General features: G+C 36.3%; 1 protein-coding gene across 2 annotated transcripts; it reads left to right on the top strand.

Moving 5' to 3' along the window:
- The first annotated feature begins 7843 nt into the window (after positions 1–7843).
- On the top strand, positions 7844–21303 carry nvd (neverland). 2 transcript variants are annotated; one of them, XM_053766422.1, is made up of 9 exons: positions 7844–7914; positions 13545–13831; positions 14666–14849; positions 15642–15827; positions 16499–16671; positions 17498–17603; positions 18627–18748; positions 19526–19696; positions 20509–21303. In XM_053766422.1, exons 2-9 carry the CDS (start codon positions 13553–13555, stop codon positions 20671–20673), a joined length of 1386 nt encoding a protein of 461 aa, XP_053622397.1. In that variant the 5' UTR covers positions 7844–7914; positions 13545–13552; the 3' UTR covers positions 20674–21303. The 2 variants fall into 2 exon arrangements, with proteins under 2 accessions (XP_053622397.1, XP_053622398.1); XM_053766423.1 differs by lacking the exon at positions 7844–7914 and adding an exon at positions 10779–10861.
- The last annotated feature ends 281 nt before the right edge of the window (positions 21304–21584 follow it).

The raw sequence follows: 21584 nt of genomic DNA, 5'->3' as shown, positions 1-21584 counted from the left end.
ATTGTATTTCTTATAGAAAATTATAATGCTTTCTACTAAAATTAAATTATAATAAGTGACAAATCACACAGATTGAGTTAGTCCCAAAGTAAGTTCGAGACTAGTTTTATGTCTTTATGTAATGTGTATAATCTGAAAGATTTTTTTTTAATTTTCGCCAAGAAATAACAGGAATTAATAAAAATGTGAGGTAAGCGCCATCTGTGCGAGCTGTGTCGCCTTAACTGTACGCCACTACACACGCCGCCGTCCATTATCATGAAATATACACGCAAAAAAAATCGAGATTTTGACGTCCAATGAAAAAAAAAAATCATTTATTTTTCATAAGCGACCCGACATGACCCAATTTATTCCTCACAAAAAAAAAAACCAGGAAACATCACTATGGTAATATTTGTCGACCTTAAATCCGAGACGGAATAATTTATAGCTTTTTTTGGCAATATTTCGTCTAATGTCATAACTTTACATAGTAATAGTATTGAAAAAGGGCATTAAAGATGTATTCACTCGGCAGAACGTCTATAGGCTGCGGTAACCGCTTTCCATCAAGCATCGGGCTGCTTGCCTTTTTGCTTAATTTGTACAACGAAAATAAAGAAGTAAAAGATGAAAAAGCGCTTGTACTTCACTTGGTTTTAATAATAATAATTGGTGGGAGACCTACACAAAATCAAAACTCTCCAAAGGTTACGTGTTGGATCCATCCCCACGCAAGCCTCTCAAAGCCGGACTTAGTGCCGTGAATTTTTAAAAACAGAAACATATGTTATTACATTCCAAAAATATAATTTAAATCATAGATGGACGGAACCCCTGTTTCAAAAATCTTCTTTCATTAACATATTGGAAAATATTAGCCAGTTGGAAGTAAAATTATTCAAATATCAAAAATCACGCGGCCATCCAGACACTTGAGAATTTCCTGTTGTCTCAAGAAAATTCATTCTTAAATTGAATTTTTAAGAAAACTGGCCGGCGAGAGAAAAAAGTCTTTAGGCAAAGGAATAAATTCACGGTCATCCAGAGTCGCATCGGGCGTACGTTGTTGTTTCGACAAAATCATTCTTGATTCATAATATCGGTAAACATTATTCAAATGTCACTTTGACGCACAGAACTCCATACATATTGTATTGAGGCGATGGGACTTACAAATTCACAGACTTGTTGCGTTCGGATAAGTAAACACAAGTATGTTTACTTATATTCAGATATCATAACGCCTTTATCCCTTCGGGGTAGACAGAGCTAAGATAGAGACAGAGATAAGATTTGCGAAACTCGAATGTCAGCATAGTGGGTTGATTGGTGGAATGGAAATTACGTAAATTGTGATAGATTGCTAGCTTTTTAGCCCTTTCCCTTGATTGAATTTTACAATCTGCGCAGGAGAAGAAGCAACTGGCACATTCTATGTTATTATTTCGCTCTCAGACCATGGAAGTTAATTGATTATAGAAAACAATGGACAATAAAACTCAACGAATAATTCACTAGGTAACTAACCTAGTGAATTATTAGTTTTGAGATGAAATATTTAATGTAACTATATTCCTTGATAAACAATATTTGGAACTATCATTAACAGATCGGTTCCGGTTTTGTTGTCAGCGATAGTGGCGCCGCCATTTTTGGGACAACTCTCGTGGCACTTTAGTATAAAACCAACATAATTAAATATATACATTAGATATAGGTAGATAGATGTTATATGATTAGAGATTGTATGTACTTATTTCCAGAATGAATCATTTGACGACCTCGGTGGCGAAGGGGTAAAGTGCTTGCCTCCGAACCGAGAGGTCCCGGGTTCGATCCCCGGTCGGGTCATGATGGAAAATGATCTTTATCTAATTGGCCCGGGTCTTGGATGTTTATCTATATATGTATATGTTATATAGTATCGTTGAGTATTAGTATCCCATAATACAAGTCTCGAACTTACTTTGGGGCTAGCTCGATCTGTGTGATTTGTCCTAATATATTATTTATTTATCTATCATATAATTATATGCTTTTTCTTACTTCTGTCTATTTACCTATGTAAAATTTCAAGAGTTAGTTGTGTAAATACAGCTAGGTTCTTAACTAGCAAACAAACCAACGCATGTAATAAGTACTTGTCTGAATGAGATCGGATTGTTTTTATCAGAATTCGGATATTTATGGGTAAACTACTGCAACTAAGCAAATTGTGATATAAATGTAACATATAACTTAATTTCCTTAAAACTACTTAATTCAAATCTCGGAAAAAATTTCATATAAAACATGGTTAATTGAGATCTTATCTTTAAGCATTTTGCTTAGAATGGCTTAGAAGGCGAAATTTTAGGGCTTAAATTAGGCACTTACACAACTAAATCTAAACCTAATGTGATTTTAAATTTTTTTCTTTCTTCACAGTCGTATTCCTCATGGCTAAGGGTTGTGGTCATTAAGTGGATTGAAACGCACACCTCAACTTTTTTTGGCCCTATATATTAATGGAGTACCTATTTGCCAAAGTTAATCCACCAGTGTGCAGGTTTCCTCACGATGTTTTCCTTCACCGGAAGCAGGTGGTGGTCTATGAAAACTGATATATATGAGTCAGATTGATTTAAAAACTCATGTGGTACGAAAAGTAAAACAAGATTCGAACTTGGGACTCGTATACAATAATGGTCATCAATGGACACAACAAGTTTATTTGTTGGACAAATTAAACAACTGCCGACTTCAATATTCATTTTCGTTCCAGCTTTTGAACGGCTGAACCGATTTTGATCAAACATATCTAAGAACTACCGCATAAAAATTTGCTATGAAATAAAAAAAACCGGATCCAAATCGATTCACACGTTGATGTGCTACGGTGCCACATACACCGTAAACTTATAATACCCCTCTTTGTGCGTCGCGCGGGGGTTAAAAAACATAAGTTTTAAAAAGTATCTTATCACCCACCCTTCTTAGCAAACAAACTCTCCGTGCACGGTATCTAGATGACAGTTCTTACAAAGAAGGTTATATAACTTTATGTTACTTTCTTTAGAGACTGGCCGAAAAGAAAAAAAAAGGAAACACCCGAAAAACTTGCCAAATTTCAGTTTGGCGTGTATATATCCGAACGCATTTGAAAAACTAAGATGGCGCCCTGTAACGGTTTCGCTACGAAAACACGTTCATATCAGTTTATACGACGGGTTACAGTTACAAATAACCATTGCAAATGCGTTGAATTTATTGGTCTCAATCTGTATGGGTTCGGTTATATAAATTGTAACCATTTTCTTTTGGAAACTTTCCTCGGAAGTTGGATCTTGTGAAAAAATAACTGCGCCAATTGTAACTTACACAGAAAAAAAGAACAAAGCACAGAAAACTTCGGTACCTATTTCAATTTTTTCTATTATTTAAATTGACACATGTATCAACCTATATATATGACCGCTTTTTTGTTCTTAATAATTTTTGACCCAAATGGCCAGAAATCGTGACGTCATAACGCATCACTGTCATACAAACTCAATATATATATATATAATATTTTTTTTTGTCATAACAAAAAAGAATCTTATGTGACTAATTGGAAAATAGCCAAATAAACGCAAATCATTATTTATTCAGAACTTTAATGAGAAGGTCTTCTTCTCATGTCAAATTTTATTCTACCCTACTAATATTATAAATGCTAAATAAACTACCAGCATTCAGGAACGACCACTGCTGAGAAATAAAAAAATGCCGAAAGAAATTAATTTGAACAGTGTTGATCCCTATCATGCCAGAAGAGAAGAACTGTTATTCTTACGAACAAACATTGATAATGATAGTCCACAGACCTTTTATGTAAATCGGATTAACAGTCGGTTGATAATTAGTGCAGCAATAAAAAAATATTATAGGCTAGTTGACAAATTTTCGTTTTGATGACTATTGAAACACCAGTGTAAACTTACTGTGATAATGACAATGCTTTCAAATGATATGACAAAATAAAAATCACACATTTTTGGACTCGTCCAAACCCAAACGCTCCGTGCTAAATGACACGTAGCAGTGACGTCACAACGTGGTAAGGTTATGTTTGAAAAAGCCTAAGAGAAACAAAGTCTTACAAATCTTGAAAAAAAAAACAACCAAGTCTACGTCCAATTTTTTTTTTTTTTAATATTTATTTCACATATAAAGAACAAATATAATATAAGAACACTGACAAAAACCACAGAGGTTTGTCCACAGTGAGCATCAACGTCAGCAGTAGTATAAAATATTTTGTATTAATCACTTAACAGTAATATAGGAACCACGTACGTAGACCATTTTAAACAAAACATGTACCTAGTAGTAAGCTGCAATCTAACACAATTGTTCGATAAAGTAGGACTTAAGTTTATTTTTAATATTTTTAGGAGTTAAGTCATTTTTTACAGAGGTGGGTAGTGCGTTAACTAATGTCGGATAATAAATGACAAATTGCCTTGTAAAGACAAGGCAATTTCTTATCTTTTTACGTTATTGATAATGTCCAATGAAATCTGATAATTCTTATTGTGTTCACTTTTCGCCCATTTACCATTCAGGTACATTTTCAGTTCGTTCCTTTTTTTTTAGTGTTGATTAAGAGTGTCACGATTTTAGTACGTGTGTACTAAAAGTACCTAACCATAATCTAAATCTAAGAATGTGTTGCGCCGGTCAATTTTTAACCTGCGCGCCGCAGCTGACGTTAGGACAAAATGGCGCTACGCAAAAATAATTACGGTTAAAACAACAAGAAATTCAGGATGTACAAACTATTTAAATAGTATAAAACGTTTAAACGTAAGTTAAGATGATTACAGTAGCTAAACGCGAGTTTTATGTTGTGTAAAACTATAATATGATCTACCCAAGTACTGCATTGAATCTACCCAAAAATATATAAGTATGGCCTTCCGAAGAATATTTTCTGCTTTGACGACTCTGACGACCACGGTGGCGCAGTGGTAAAGTGCTTGCCTCTGAACCGAGAGGTCCCGGGTTCCATCCCCGGTCGGGTCATGATGGAAAATGATCTTTTTCTGATTGGCCCGGGTCTTGGATGTTTATCTATATAATATGTATTTGTCATAAAATATAGTATCGTTGAGTTAGTATCCCATAACACAAGTCTCGAGACTTACTTTGGGGCTAGCTCAATCTGTGTGATTTGTCCTAATATATTTATTTTATTTACTTTAAGTAAATATAATGACAGCAACACCCAAATAAAGCCCGCGCGGTTTTCATGGTGCTGCAATATGTATGCTTGCTTATTATATACCTATATAATTCACTAGCTTTTACCCGCGGCTTTGCCCGCGTTAGTTTTTCGGGACGGAGAAGGACATAGGGTACATACCCTATGTCCTTCTCCATATTCATACTACATGTATGCAAAATTTCAAGAAGATTGGTTGATTTAAGTAGATAGAGCGTGAAGAGGTAACAGACTTACTTTCGAATTTATAATATTCGTAGGATCATACTGAATACATTATTTTAAAAGAATGTAGGCTAACATCAACGTCGCGCAGGTTAGAGTCAACGTTAAACTTGACTGGTGCAACTCATCCGTCAAGAGAAAAATTGGAAAATTCATACACTCACAGATTCATATACTTACTAACTGCGCCCCGGGGCTTTCGGGAATTTCGAGACAAAAAGTACCCTGTGTTATTCCAGGTTATATTCTATACCCGTGTAGCAAATTTCATAACATTCGGTCCAGTAAATTTTGCGTGAAAGAGAAACGTACATGCATACACCATCCTCAAAAACTTTCGCATTTATAATATTAATAGTAATTCTGTGCAATTTTAATTAAATGTTGTGTGTAATTTCTGTGTGTGTGTGTGTGTAAAACACACGGGTGTGTTTCACACACTATGAAAATAAAAGCACGCCCACTAGAGACAGCCTTCAGTATACCTACTTACTTAGTAACACCATGGTGTACATACATACTGGTCAGTTGACCTTGATAAGAGCTAGTTCTATCATTCCCCATTTGCCTTGAATCTGATCAGCCATCCTATCATAATTATCTCAAGCTTAATACCAGAGCATATATCTTCCAGTATTTTTTCTCAACTTCCAACGATGCAATTCAAATTGTAATGATTTACATAAAAAATGGACTCTCCCCCACTGAATTAATGTCTATATTTGAATATTATACGGATGAAAAAATGCACGGACGGCCGTATGCAACAGTAAGCGTGATGTAAACAATGTTTTTTTTTTTAAATTGAGTTGTACGCGCAGTCGTTAAAGTGTGAAATACAGAGTGACCACTTCATGTTTAGGGTTTTAATTAATTTGTATCACGTGTAATATTTCGTTCTTATATTCGTAGCGTATGGATAAATTTATTTTGAAATACGTAGAAAATACGCTTGTAATTGTTTTTATTGCGTAATCTATTAATTAAGTCTTATGTTTATAAAAAATCGAATTTAATTTATATTAAAAAACGAAGTCCTATGCCGCGTCTGGTTGTTCGCAATAAACTCAAAAATATTAATGTACAAATTCTTAGAAATATGTAAGAGACATTTATTTAATTTTGAACTACGGGACTTTTCATATTTCAAAAAGTCTAGAAGTTTTTTCGGACTGACGAGCTCAGCATTGCAAATTCGCTGCTGGCATTTTGGGCACGTTGCCACAGAGCAACGTCCCAGAAGGGCTAAGGAATTAAAATTCAATTCAATATATTTTTAAATCTATAGCATAAGTTTTTATGTAATTAGTCAGGTTATATCTGTGGACTTGAGTATCTAGGCGACATAATACGAAACAACGAATATGAACGCCTTCGACGTATTCATACAGGGCAAGATCCAAGGCACAAGGAGGCCTGGACGAAGAAGAATTTCGCGGTCGAGAAACCTACGCCAATGGTACAACAAAGATACAGATCGTACCTTTAATGAAGATGGCACTGAAAGAAGAATACATTGAAAACGTTTGAAGATATTAATATTTTAACTTCACCCTCCCAATACACATTTGACAACATTATGCATGTCCGGTAAAATATAAACTCATTTAAAAAAGTTGGTGATTACACTGATAGAGTCTTACGTAATAAAGATAAATTGTTTGTCCCCGGGCATCGGTTGGCCAAAGTTAGAACGTCTCTTGTTGGGAACTGTATCCGTTTTTATAATAAATTGCCTAAATGGATTCTTGATTTGGCAGACAAAAAATTTTGAAATTATATATAAGAAGTACTTTGTAAAAAGGCATATTACAAGACTGATGATTATGTGAACGACAATAATGTCTGGCCCAAGCGTGGTGCAGTATCCTCATAACATATGTAATTTGATTTATGACATTATTACGTACGTTTTGTACATTTAGCTTTTTATTTATATTTTATTTTGTGTGACAATTTTAAATAATTTTATTGGAAATACAACTTTTTTTTATTTTATTTATTCATTCAAATTTTGACATTTATTTTAATAATGATGTAAATTCGTCCTCCTAATTTTTTAATATATGTATAAGACCTATATTTGTTAATTTACGTCCTTGGAGAAAAGGCTGCGGTGAAGTTTGTTGCGCCGCTTCTTCTTCGCCTGCGCTTTGGTAGCCGGCAGTAGACTTAGTGTAAATACTTTTTTGACGTCAATAAGTGATGTATATCATCCTAAATTGAATAAAGAATTTTGAATTTGAATTTGAACATCTGTGAAAATAAATATTTTTTTTTGTTGAAAGAATATTTGTGGAAATATATATATTTTTTGCCGCTATTATTAAAATGAGTAGGACATTCGGCATAACACCATTCTCTCATATAGACCCGACACGGTATCCCAACCTTAGTATAATGGTGGTCGTGCTATGGGGAACACCTCCACACGTTAATGTGACAGCAAAAATTGGGTGAGTGTTTTTTGACGAAATTCCATCATTACATAATTAACATATACGCCTACCTTTGCATTCGGTGCCGCGAAGCCCGGGCTCAGCGTAAAATATAAATCGTATAATTTCAAAATATTAATTTATTTTTCAAAATTTTACAATGACATGTTGACTGAGGTTAGGATTAGATGTCTATGGTATTCAGTGATATTTTAAATGTCCGCCTGTCTGACGTTAACCCTGCTTGGCAATGCTGTTGTTGCCTAGGCCGTGTCCCTTAGTCGCCTCGTAAGACATTGGAGGATATAGAGTTAGACGGAACCGCACTACGTCTGCTGTGTGTTTATATACCTTAGCTTTCTTTTAATCCACGCAACGAATTTTGGCGCAATTTTCACAATTTAATAACAAAGTTTTACACTTAATAAACAAGCTAACCGACCGTGCGAAACTGGGCCGGGTCGCTAGTTAACAAATAGTATAAAACAAACAAAAACAGTTTTTATTATAGGTGTGGTTCCTGAAGAAGATTTATGTATATAATTTATAATGGTTTTACACGGGCGAAGCCGAGATGGGCCGCTAGTGCAAAAAATAACCTAAACTTCTATATATTAACTAGATTTTGAACACGAACCCCATGCGACTATAATGTCATTCTTAAAAATCGATTTTTCCAACATTGTTTAAAATTCCAATCACAGATTTACACCCAGTCGTTTCCTATGTCAGTTAACTACGGAGAAATTTTATATTACTAACTGGTACCAGTATCTCCACCCGCGTGGATGCCTATATTTGAACTAAAGGTCATTAAGTATATCTATTGTAAATTTCATCAAAATCGGCCAGAGAGTTTTGGCGCGAAACCGTGACAGACTGAACAGGACTTTACCTTCAATGCTATATTGATACGGATAATGTACAGATAGAATTTTTGATAACAGTGCCATAGTTATTATCTATATTAATATCTAAATCTAAACAATTTAATTAGTACGTTTTTTTTAACGATTTATCATTCGGCCCGTACTTCGTTCGCGTGAATTATCTAATTAATAACACGTATCAGGACATGTGAACTGACTTAATATTAAGTTGAAGATTTCAGCAATTCAACCGTTAAAACTTCATCGAATTTCATTTAGTAGATTTTGCGTGATGCGCTATTGAACATAGGGTCAACATTTAGTAAAATCGTTTTGGCTACTAGAGTCGACTGATGGTCGAAATGTGACCCCTACATTTTTGAATAAAGTACTAACCTCAAAAGGGAAAAGAAATCACTCGGTCATGCCTCTGTCTGTCTGTTTGTCCGACCTTCTCAGCAAGTCTGATACCTACTGATACTTGTAAACTCAAAACCTACAGGACGGATTTTTTGATCACTGCTTGATATTTAACAAAGTCGCTTCCCGCTGTCCCTATGTGTGAAACTATACAAAGAATTTTGATGCAGGATTTTTAATAGATAGAGTGATGATTCTAGAAGTTGACACGGGCCTAACGTACTAGTTTCTGCCCGCGGCTTCGCCCGCGTATTTTTCCACGGGAACAATTATTTTTCCGCCATGAAAGGTCCCTATGTCCTTCTCCATACGTCAAAATACAAGTATGCAAAATTTCAAGAAGATTGGTTCAGTAAAAGAGTAAAAACAAAACTTTCTTTCGCATTTATAATATTTGTTAGGATGCTGATAAACATCCAAAACTCAGGTCAATCTGAAAAATAACATTTTCCATCTTGACCTAACCGGGTATCGAACCTGGGACTTCCAGCATTCCGACATGATGATGATGGCCACCGAAGTTGTCGCTGAGATGATAAATGATAAAACAGTAAACGGATATTCCTAAACGCGACCTTGCACCTAAAAGCTAGGATGTTATCAGAACTGTTATTCAGCTGTGGTTATCAGAAACATTGGTCCGGGGTATCTATCAGCTCTTTTATTAATTTCCCATCGCGGTTATCAGAGATTCGGTGGTGATTCACTAAATACTGTTTTCCGCAAATCAATATGTACTAGGTACTAAAAGTTAAACACGCAGAATATTGTATGTAAAATGTGTGGTACCTCATTGCACCAAATAGGCACAAATCTGAAGAAGACGTGCCTAGCATAGCCAAATGAGATAAAACATACTGTCTATCTCATACGACGCGCCAGATTTGGCGTTGTAAATCCAGCAAACATGATACCGGGCATACGGGACACAAGATATTCGCGTCCCGTTTCTACTCGTATTTTGTTAACTAGATGTTGCCCGGGGCTTCGCTCCCGTGGGAATTTTGTGATAAATTATAGCCTATAGCTATATATGATGTATATGTAATGGTGAAAGAATTTTTGATACCTTTGTAATGGTGAAAGAATTTTTGAAATCGGTTCGATATTAATTATAGTAATTGTATAGATTATAAAGAGGTAAGCGTTTGTGAGTTTGTCTGTTTGAGGCGGGTAATTTCCGTATCATAAATTTTAAATTAGATATGAAGTAAATATCATAAAGCTTTGCGTGCTTTTAAATGATTCGTATGCTAATTTCGGATTCAAAGTTCAGTATCGCACATACGATTACATTAATCTGCTATTGACATATATATAGGGACCAACACTGTTTGAATGAGTTTCTTTCGGCATTTCTTCTCAGCAGTGGTCGTTCCGAAATGCTAGTAGTTTGTAGCTTTGGTAAACATCATTTAATTTAGATTATGACGTGAAAAAGTGCCTGTGAAGGCCTAATTTCTGAATAAATGATTTGATTTTGATTTTGATATATATAAAGATATGTAGGATGAATCACATAACGAAAAAGAATATCTTATCAATATTATTTTTATCTTTGGGCTCGTGTCTATGACTAACAAACAGTATTTAGTTAAACTTTGGCGGCATAGTGGGGTCACACGTGAAGTATACGCGAGGCTGCACGTATCGTCTGGAGAAATCAAATTAAATCGGTATGTTTTTATTTTTCAGTTATGAACGAATTTGAATTAGTAACGTTGGATTAAAATATTGTATGTATATTTTTACAATACAATAAAAAAAAATATTGTTTTGTTTCATGGATATCAGAACATTACATAGATATATGTTCTGTGTTTTGTTTATTCAATTAAGGGTGGCTTGCGGCGTCAACTTTGACGTTCACTCTAACGCGGGCAGCAGCATAACGCTAAGCACGCCATTTTGTCTAAACGTCAGCAGTTTTTCGTTTCGATCAATTTTTTTTCGGCAAAAGTTAAATCTCTAATTTATTTGTGTAAATAAATATTACTATTTCAACATATATTCTTATTACAACATCTAAAAATGATTAAGAATGTGTGGTTCGCTGAGCGTTTCGACCGCTGCGGCTGCGCGGTCATTACAATCAGTCTTTTTTTTTTGAGGAAGGAATCATTTCCAAAATGAATCATGCATAAAATTGACATTACTACAGTACAGAGTAATTAATGTAAAGTCATATAGTAAAACTCATTCTTGTCTTTGTTGAAATTTGAAAAATTGTAATGACAGCGCGTGCGCAGCGGTCGAAACGCTCTGCGATCCACCCGAATATTAACACATACACAACACCACTAAAGTGAAAATAAAAAAATTAAATTTTTGAAAATATGTTTCGTAAATTTTTCACCGATTGGCTCATCATTAAATAAGTACCTACTTAGGTACCTGCTTAAGTGTAATAATTTATATTTGACCTATATTCATCACCAAATTATTTACGCTTTATTATCAATTTTTTTCTTTGTATGCATTATTTTATTAAAAATAACACGTGGAATATCATGTGTCAGTGTACTTCCTCATTCACGGTCTTAGACCCGGAGCCAACTCTATAATAATATTTGTATCTCCTTTTGGGATTCACGGCACATAGTCCGGTCCTTTGAGAGGCTTGCGTGGGGATATGGATGCAACACGTAGAGGCCCTTTGGAGAATTTTTATGTTGTGTATGTTATTTATTAATATATTATTTGTAGTTTAATTTTCACTCAAAATTAATTTTGAGGAGTTTTATTGGATACGCGAGCTTGTGGCCAAACGTAACCAATTGAAAAGAAACAAAAAATTAACTCTGAAGAAAGAAATTTGCGAAAAATACGACTTGTGTTTAGTATAACTGATTTTTGCAGTAGGGTGAAAGTTAATGGATATATATCTAATATATTGAGACTTTCTATTATTATTATTATTTGTATCTCTTTTTGGGTTTCACGGCACATAGTCCGGTCCTTTGAGAGGCTTGCGTGGGGATATGGATCCAACACGTAGAGGCCCTTTGGAGAATTTTGATGTTGTGTAGGTCTCCCGCCAAGACCCGCTCTCGATTATTATTATTATTATAAATATATAAACAAAAGAAGTAAAAAAAAAACGTTTACTAAAACTTACAAATCAAATTAAATATTCACAAAAACATTTTTGTCAATATTTAATTTGATTTGTAAGTTTTAGGCTGGCAACATTGCCAAGTTATATAATACACAATAAATCTTGATATAATTGGGAATAACCATTATCTATTTGAATTTTGCAACCATCGATTAAAGAGATTGCGTCATATTAAAGTCAAGTTATACTTAAATATATTTTATTTTTAAGTGTGTGTACTCTGAAGTAGGATCTATCGTAGATTACGTAATCTATTTGTAATGTAGGCTTTTACCCAGCAGTGGGACATGTTGTAACTATTTAGAAAAATCTAATATCTTTATATTAGATGTTAGAGGCTAAGGACCTTTGTAACATTAAAAAATCATGGAATAATTATGAATGTTATTAAAAATTAAAGATACCCAATCCGAAATATAAACAAAAATTACATTTTATATCGTAATTTTTTAAACACGAACTTAAATAATAATTAAATAAATCAAAACGAAATACTTGGAAGATTGTATATCAACCAGACCGTATCTTTTAGTTCATGGGCTCTTAGACTAAATGCACTGTCGATCGCTTACGCACAATATTTGGACAACATTGAAAAAGTTGACATTGAATTAAGTAGTTCGTATTATAATGTGTAAATTATTTTTGCAATCTCAACATTTATAGGTGAGGTTTTCATACTATTTTTTGGTTTCAAACGTCATTATTTATATAATGTAGAATAGAAAATATTCACAAACTATTTTTGGGTACCTCTCTCGCTCATTTGTGCCCTTTTCCGGTTCCTTCTTTAACTGTTAAGTGTCTGAACCCAGGGTCCGGTTTGCTACTTTTTCTGCTTCACTTTCAACGGTATTTGTAACATACGATCCTTAAACCAATGGGTTAGTGGTTCCGACTCTAAGAGACCATCAAACAAATAAACGAAAGGGTTTTTAAGTAATATTATTGCGAATTTTCACGTCAGTGATTTTCCTAAACCGGTAAATATTTTGATCTTGATGAAATCGAAATATTTTTTGTTTTTTTTTATCAGTGTTAAAACTTTGTTACTAGTGTTGTGTCATAATTCTGTTTCGGGAACGTTCTATGGCAAAATTTTATTCCCGGCAATGGAGTTGTGGAAGCTGTAGCTGTAGGTATAGATATACCTACAGCTACAGCTAATTAAAATTAGATAATTTTGAATGTTTCAGCGAACTGTTTCTTGGAGATTTAACTTATTTTCTTTTTTGTTTCAGGTACAAAAATGCAGTCCTATTCATCTTCGTTTCTAACAGAAGTACCAACAGAAGTATGCAATGAAAATGTGTCACCGTCATGGAAATTTTCAGAATGTCAGTCGGCCATCTTGAAATCGGAAAATAGTGACATTATACTTTTTTATTTCAATTTGACGTTTAGTGTTGTGCGTTTCGTTAAGAATCTTATGAGTGATAATTTAGGTGTAATTCTGACAACTGTGATATTAATGTTAGTTATTTACTATGTGTGTAAAAGTTTTTGGTGCCCGATAGTTTATACAAAGGTAAATATTTTATCTTCTCTTTATCTCTCCCTTACTTGCGTGTTTCTGGTTTTATTCCCGAGGTCCAGATACAACATTTTTTATCAAATCTAATTTATTTTATTCAGAAATTAGTCCTTCCCAGGCACTTTTTCACGTCAAAGCTACAAACTACTAGCATTTCGGAACGACCACTGCTGAGAAGAAATGCCGAAAGAAACTCATTCGAACAGTTTTATTTACTTCATTCTGAAGATTCAGTTGAGTCGTGATTTTAAAAGAGCCATCTTGAATTCCAACTTATTTTGTGAATACTATTGTTAGTTATTAGTTCTCAAGGCTTTTTATATCCTAGTCATCTTGTACGACAACCTACGGAGGAATGAAAATGTCCTATTCTAAGTCGGGAACCACAAGCCAGTTGAAATATACTAAGCATAATTAATCCAAACTTTTAATAAAATTTACTCGATTTTTTCGAAGACCACAGTCAGCTCTGAAAGCATTAGACGTTTATCCATTATTAATATCCCATGCTTGTCACTCCCATCACACAACACAGATGTTAATTTCGGGATAAATATAATTATTTTACTGTTCCAGGTTATATTTTATGCGCATAATTACCAAATTTCATCAAAATTCAACCTGTGGATTTTGTGCTATTCGGTAAATATATTACACACATTCAGACTTTTCTATTTATAGTAATGGTGCATTATAAAAATGAGCATCGAATTCTTTTAAGTCCCGCAATCACATCCGGTTGTGAGAATTCCCGGTAACGGGAATGGGTATAATTCGGTAATCGAAATTTGAGATCGGCGCATCACTATTGACATTTTCTCTTTCCAGGAACTAACAGACATAGGGTTCGAGCACATAGCCCCGGGGCCGGACAGGGAGGCTAAGATCAGCCGAGCTCAGAACGCCAGGAGGTTGGGTTCCAAGATTCCACCACCGTACCCTAATGGGTGGTTCGCGTTGTACGAGAGCAGGGACTTGAAGGTTGGCGATGTGGTGCCCATTGATGCTCTGGGTAAACTTGAGATTTTCTTGCCACAAACTATTACTGTCGTCAGAGAGATCTTATGGCATTTAACGACTGACAAAAACCAATGTGCGCGCTGTAAACGGTTGAGGAGTACTCTCGTTTGGAGCCGATCTGGACTGCACCATCAGACCATGCTTGTCGTAATAATGCATGTCAAACTGATGCGACATGTGAAAGGCATCTCCTGCAATTCTGTTGTTAACCGATCTCTCATATTACTCTAATGAAGAAAGACTGCACTGCAGACCTACCATCAACTTTTACAGAACGATTCCAATGTAACTCAGTTTAATTTAAGCACCTAAAATGAATCGCATTCATACTAAAAATCAAGTAGATGGTACGAATTTGCCACGCAATTCAGATTAGGTCGTAAAGTGGATCGCTTTAAGAGATGATGGTAAGCCCCCTGATGGGTATTTCTCAGAGCGTTTCGACCGCTGCATGCATACTGCATACTCTTTATAACAATGATAACAATTTAATAGGCTCCGCATGAAGCAAAATATAGCTTCATGTTGGAGCGTATGCAGAATAATTTCATTAGATACTTGTATTTCAGGAAATATGCTGTATATCCCTTTTATCCATTGATTTACACGACATGATTTGTATGCGTATGATAGGGTAGGGTACAGTGAGCGGCGAATTCGCAGAGCATCATATCTTGATAAATTTATTTTCCTGTAATCTTGGCGAATTCACAAATGTAGCACTTTTTGTAATAATTAGTTATATGTCGGTAAATAAATAAATAAATTATATATATCCAAACAGGTCAAAACCTCTGTATCTATCGTGGCGAGGACGGCGTCGCGCGCTGCGTAGACGCATACTGTCCCCACTTGGGGGCCAACCTTGGGGTGGGGGGGGCGGTGCGCGGGAACTGCATCGAGTGCCCCTTCCACAAGTGGACGTTTGGGGCAGACGGCGCGTGCGCCAGCGTGCCAGGCGTCGAGCATGGTGAGAAAGATTTCTTGGAAAATCGTCATATCGAGTGTGTTATTATCGACACACTGGTGTCAGATTTTATTCAAGTCGCCTAAAGGCATCTGACATGACTTTACGACTGGTGGCAGATAGTCGCATACACACTAGTGAACTAAACTGTCCATCAGTGTGCAGGTTTCCTCACGATGTTTTCCTTCACCGGAAGAAAGTGGTGGTCTTTTAAAACTAAATACATGAGTCAGATTGGTATACAAACTCATATGGCTGGCACGAGTAGGATTCGAACCTGGGACCTTTCGACCCACAGGCTTAACCATTACACCACCACCGTTTCTTTCCTTGGAAAATACATACAGCACATAAATCACTTCAAGATATTTGTATAGCGGCAGAGGCAGGAATGAACGCGGGCGAAACTGTTTCTGATATGAAAACTTCCTATTTGGGTGAATTTCAGAGCGTTTTCAACTCCGCCGCGGGCTGTCATTAGTGTTTATTAAATTGTACCATACACAGTAATCAATTTAATTATCCTATTTTATTAATGAGTAAAGTACTGGTACAATGTTAATTTAATAAATTTTTAATTGAAAAAAAAAAATTAATAAAAAAAAAGTGCTACACTAATGAAACGCTACACGCCGCGTCCAAACAGTCGTGATATTCACCAATTTCCACGTCAGCTCCCCGGGGCGTCTCCATCGGGACCTGGAGGACAGTGGAGGCGGACGGCGCGGTCTGGGTCTGGCACGACGCGGAGCGCCGCGCGCCGCTGTGGGGTCTCGAGGACGCACCGGAACTAGACGCCTGGGGGTACAGGGGCCGCAACGAGTTCTTGGTCAGCGCTCATATACAGGTGATATAATATTTTGGTGTGCGCCCTGGGCCCATAACCTTATTATGGATCAAACTATAAAGTCTTATTTGTGGATGAAACGAGATTTATTGAGACTTTAATAGAGCACAATATACACAGCGTAATGTCTAAGCTGGAGAGAGTGAGAGAGACAGAGAGACAGCAGTGACATTGACAGCTGTTAAATTTTAGGTGCGTTTAATTACTTCAATGGGAAACTTGGCAAATACACGAGAAGACATTCACGCATCAGTATATGACGTAATGAGTGACTGTTAGATTTCTTTAGCAGTCCAATTTGTACTTTTACAAATTGTATTTTAAATAGAAATATGTTAAATATATTTGGACAAATCACACAGATTGAGCTAGCCCCAAAGTAAGATCGAGACTTGCGTTATGGGATACTAACTCAACGATACTGTATTTTGTAACAAATACATGTATAGATAAACATCCAAGACCCGGGCCAATCAGAAAAAGATCATTTTCCATCATGACCCGACCGGGGATCGAACCCGGGACTTCTACTTTACCACTGTGCCACCGAGGTCGTCAAATATTTTGTGCAATATATTTTAGATAAATGGTACTTAATTTCATTAATCATTTATACATATACATAATTTCATGTCATTTAGTGTATAATTATTAATTCTCGTGGAACGTTCAAGATGGAGAACTAGTATTTTTTTATATACTTATAGGTATCAAATGAAAGGGCTTATTGAGAGTAAATAAGTCAAAAACCTAGCTAGCGATAACTAAAAATTAAAAAGTAAATTAAAAGAAATTTACCATTCAAACAATCCGCGTACATTACTAGGAGATACCGGAGAATGGTGCGGACGTGGCCCACCTGAACGCTGTGCACTCTCCCTCTCTGCTCTCGTCATTGGGGGAGAGGTACCCGGTGCTCCAGGACATCATAGGTGAGGCTTAGGGGACTATGGAGGGGGGAAAAGGGACACTTCCCAAACTTAGGAAATTCCTACAAATTTTTTGTTACAAATTAATTCTTCTACATACCCTATACTATTATTATAAAGAGGTAAGGTAAACATTTGTGAGTTTGTATGTTTGAGGCGGGTAACCTTCGAAACTACTGAACCGATTTCAAAAATTCTTTCACCATTAGATAGGTACATTGTCCAAGATTGCTATAGGCTTGTGTTATAACCTAAATATTTAGTCGCGACAAATTTGTCTTGACGTCATGGATCTTAAATAAAACCCCAAACGTTTAAAAATATATATTTAAAAAAATATGAACGCATTCCCGGTTTTTTACGCTAGCTGATGGTAAGTGGTCACCACAGCCTATCAACGTCTGCAAAGTCTGTGCTACTTGGTGTCCTAGGATCTTTTATGGTCTGTGTTTGCCACAGTACCCTGTATCACACCGCCTCTCCACCATAGATAAAAGAAATATAATGGATATTACGTTGACGACCTTTGTACAAAAGTCTACCTCTTGTAATTGGTTTGTTCTCAATTGAATTCTTTTCTCGCTAACATGTGGTTGTAACGACAACCTACTTATGTAACCACTGACTGGTTCTCTCAGTGTAAGAATAAAACATAAAAATTTTGAAGATTCGACTATGATTTTACATCCGGCCGCCTGTCCGACGTCAACCCTCCATGAAAATGCTACTGTTGCCTATTCGTTGTCCCTTAGTCGCCTCGACGACATCCACGTGAGGATATGAAATGGTCCTATTCTAGGGCGGAACCACACGCCGCAACAGCATGAGCCATGCGTAACTATAAGCTGAGTGGTCAGTGTGGGTTAGCATTTCACTTCTCACCATCGAATCGTTACGAAGTGACATGCAGCGAACCAATCACAGTGTGTTATTGTGACGCAACGTCAACCACACTGCAATGTGATTGGTTCGCTGCGTTCTTCGAAATGCGAACCCGCACTTCACCCCTGAACATTGTCCCGTCAGGCCGTCACGTGTGGGCCGCGGACTGGCAAAGGAACGACGACCACACCGCCACAATGACGCTGACACACGACTACAAGATCTTGAAGAGCGACTGGTTTCACATCGATGTTGAGGTTACACAGGTAAGGAGTAGGTATATATGAATCCTTTTGCTCTCTCGTACACTCTGTGCTGTACAGGTGTTCAGTGTGCACGGGCCTTTAGGCTAATCTATAGGTACACAATTGTAATTACTTGAAGATCATTATGACATTTGGTTGGCGAATAAATAATATTAATATGAACATATATCTAATAAAACAAAGCGACCTCCGTGACCTAAAGGTCGTCATGCCGGACTCCTGCACTGGAGGCCCCCCCCCCAGGTCAAGATGGAAAATTATATTTTTTAGATTGATTTGATGTTTATATATATATATATATATATATATATATATATATATATATATATATATATATATATATATATATATGTAATATAGTATCGTTGAGTTAGTATCCCATAACACAAGTCTCGAACTTACTTTGGGGCTAGCTCAATCTATGTGATTTGTCCTAATATATTTATTTATTTATTATAATTTGTCTGTATGTTTGTTCGCGCATCACGCATAAACTACTGGGTATAGCGAAAGGTCTAACTTAAAATATGGTATAGAGGTTTCATCGCGATACGATGCTTAGAATAGAACTATCGATAATAATAAGTTATGAGCGGAAGGAGGAAAACGCCGGCGACGCTACGGGCAAAAGCTAATTATGACAAAAAATGCTTATCCGAAAAAGTAACCGGCGCCATGATACAAATGAATCAATATCATTTCGAAAATTCACAGATACATTTACATTCACATTTTTAGGAAGTTTCTCCTTAAGTAAGAAAATTATTTGTCTTTCAGATTGGTCCAGGTCACGTCCGCCTCCGCCTGGCAACCCCAATAGGTCCAGTTCTGGTCTCACAATCAGTAACACCAGTGGGGCCTCTAACCCAGAGAGTAATCCATCGTTTCTTCTCGCCGCCACACATTGCCCCACTAGCACCTACTCTGGTGAAGTCCGAAGCTTACATGGTAAGTAGTGCCATCTGTTGCCGAGAGTATAGGGCAATATTTACTTTATTTGACACTAGATGGCGGTAAATTATTTTCGTAGCGCCATCTGCTGGCACACAAAAGTAATAATTTTGTAGTAAAAGTTACACTACTCTATACTAGATGGCAATGTTTAGTACAGCGTCATCTGTTGACAAGCAGATATAATTTTGATATGCATAGTTACACTATTGCTCACTAGATGGCAGTAATAAGTTTAGCACCACTGTACTTTGACTAATTCTATTACATTGCTGATTTTTCATTGCGGTAAATAAAGGCTCTCATACTAACTACGCATTGTTCACGCATTCGCATCGGCATGTATCTGTCTGAGTTTGGCGATTAGTTTTTCAAGATTTGCCTAGATTATCAAAATTGTTTATTCTCATGCTCCTAATGGGCCGCCCTTACGCAAAGTCCAGAGTTCCCATGGGATTGGAACCCACGATTTGAATTTAGTAATAGCGCACATAGTTGGCACATCTACAATTCTAATTGGGGCAAAAATACATTTTTTGTATATGTTTGTAACCCGATAACTTTCGAACCGTTTTGGTGTGATTTTGATGAAATTTAAAAGGTAAGCACGACGACGGAGCAATGGGGCCGGGGCATTCTTGCAGTGGGCAGTTGGATTAATTGTTTCATAGATTTTGACATTGTCGACGTCGATGCACTTTCTACGTTGACCGAGCGCAGCGCGAGACAACGAAGCAATGGGGAAATATTTATATAATATTAGATGTATGATAATAAATGTTTTCCTTCAATTCCTTTCTTTGTTACAGTTCGAACGCGATGTGGTAATATGGAACAGCAAGCGCTTCGTGAGCGCGCCCGCGTACGTGAAGACAGACAAGACGATCCGCGCCTTCAGGAGTTGGTACTCTCAGTTCTATAGTGAAAATAGTTTGAGCTTCAGAGACGCTATTCAGAATCCTTTGGATTGGTGAATCTTACTTAATTACGATTAGATTAGAAAGACTTTGCATTTGTTCCCGTACGAACTTTTGAATGATTCGAGCACCAAAAGCTAATAACTTATTAATAATTTTATTTTTGACCAGCGGCCGCCCGCGCCTTTTGAATGAAAGTCTTATCTGTCTTTGAGCAAAATATCATCAACATCGGTCACAGCACCACCCGGGTGATCAAAGTATACTAAACAGTTTTTGAGATTACTCGTTACAAACAAACAAAAACAATATTTCCTCTTTTTTATAATATGTTACGTATGTACCTATACCTAATGTATTTGCTAGGTAGGTAGTAGGTATCCTTGCCCGAAATCAAGCATATCTGTTTGAACATATTTATATTTTAGTAGACGTTACCCGAGGCTTCGCTCCCGTGGGAATTTCGAGATAAAATATGGCCTATAAAAATCTCAAACCACAGCCTCAAACATACAAACTCACAAACGCTTAGCTCTTTATAATAATGGTAACAGATTTCATATTTTTGCGACTGTCAGCCTTTTTCTTTTGGCGCCACACACAACAACGGCCCAATTAGTTTTATATAATTTATAGTTTTAATGTCAGTGAGTGATCGAATTACTAATGCGTAAGCAATTTGCAAAAACTAGTTGTTGGATGAAATGAAACGCAACCAACCAGTAGTAGTATCTGTTTATCTATGACTGAATGTCTATTGCCATCTGTCACTTTGTAGCGTTCGTTTTTGCCGCCAATAAAATTTCAAGTTGTCCGAAAATCACGAGTTTATTTTATCACAAAACTACAATATTCCTACATGGTAGCAGAGCGTAGTTTCCGAGGTGATACAGTTTAAATTCGAAAAGTGATTACAACTTCAGTTATTGGAAATAGCTCTGACGTTGTTCGTTACGCGGTGTTTGCAA

Source organism: Plodia interpunctella, chromosome 29 (genome assembly GCF_027563975.2).
Source record: "Plodia interpunctella isolate USDA-ARS_2022_Savannah chromosome 29, ilPloInte3.2, whole genome shotgun sequence".
Taxonomy (NCBI): Eukaryota; Metazoa; Arthropoda; class Insecta; order Lepidoptera; family Pyralidae; genus Plodia; species Plodia interpunctella.
Note: the sequence above shows the minus strand (reverse complement) of the source record. Positions and strands in the feature narration are given on the sequence as shown.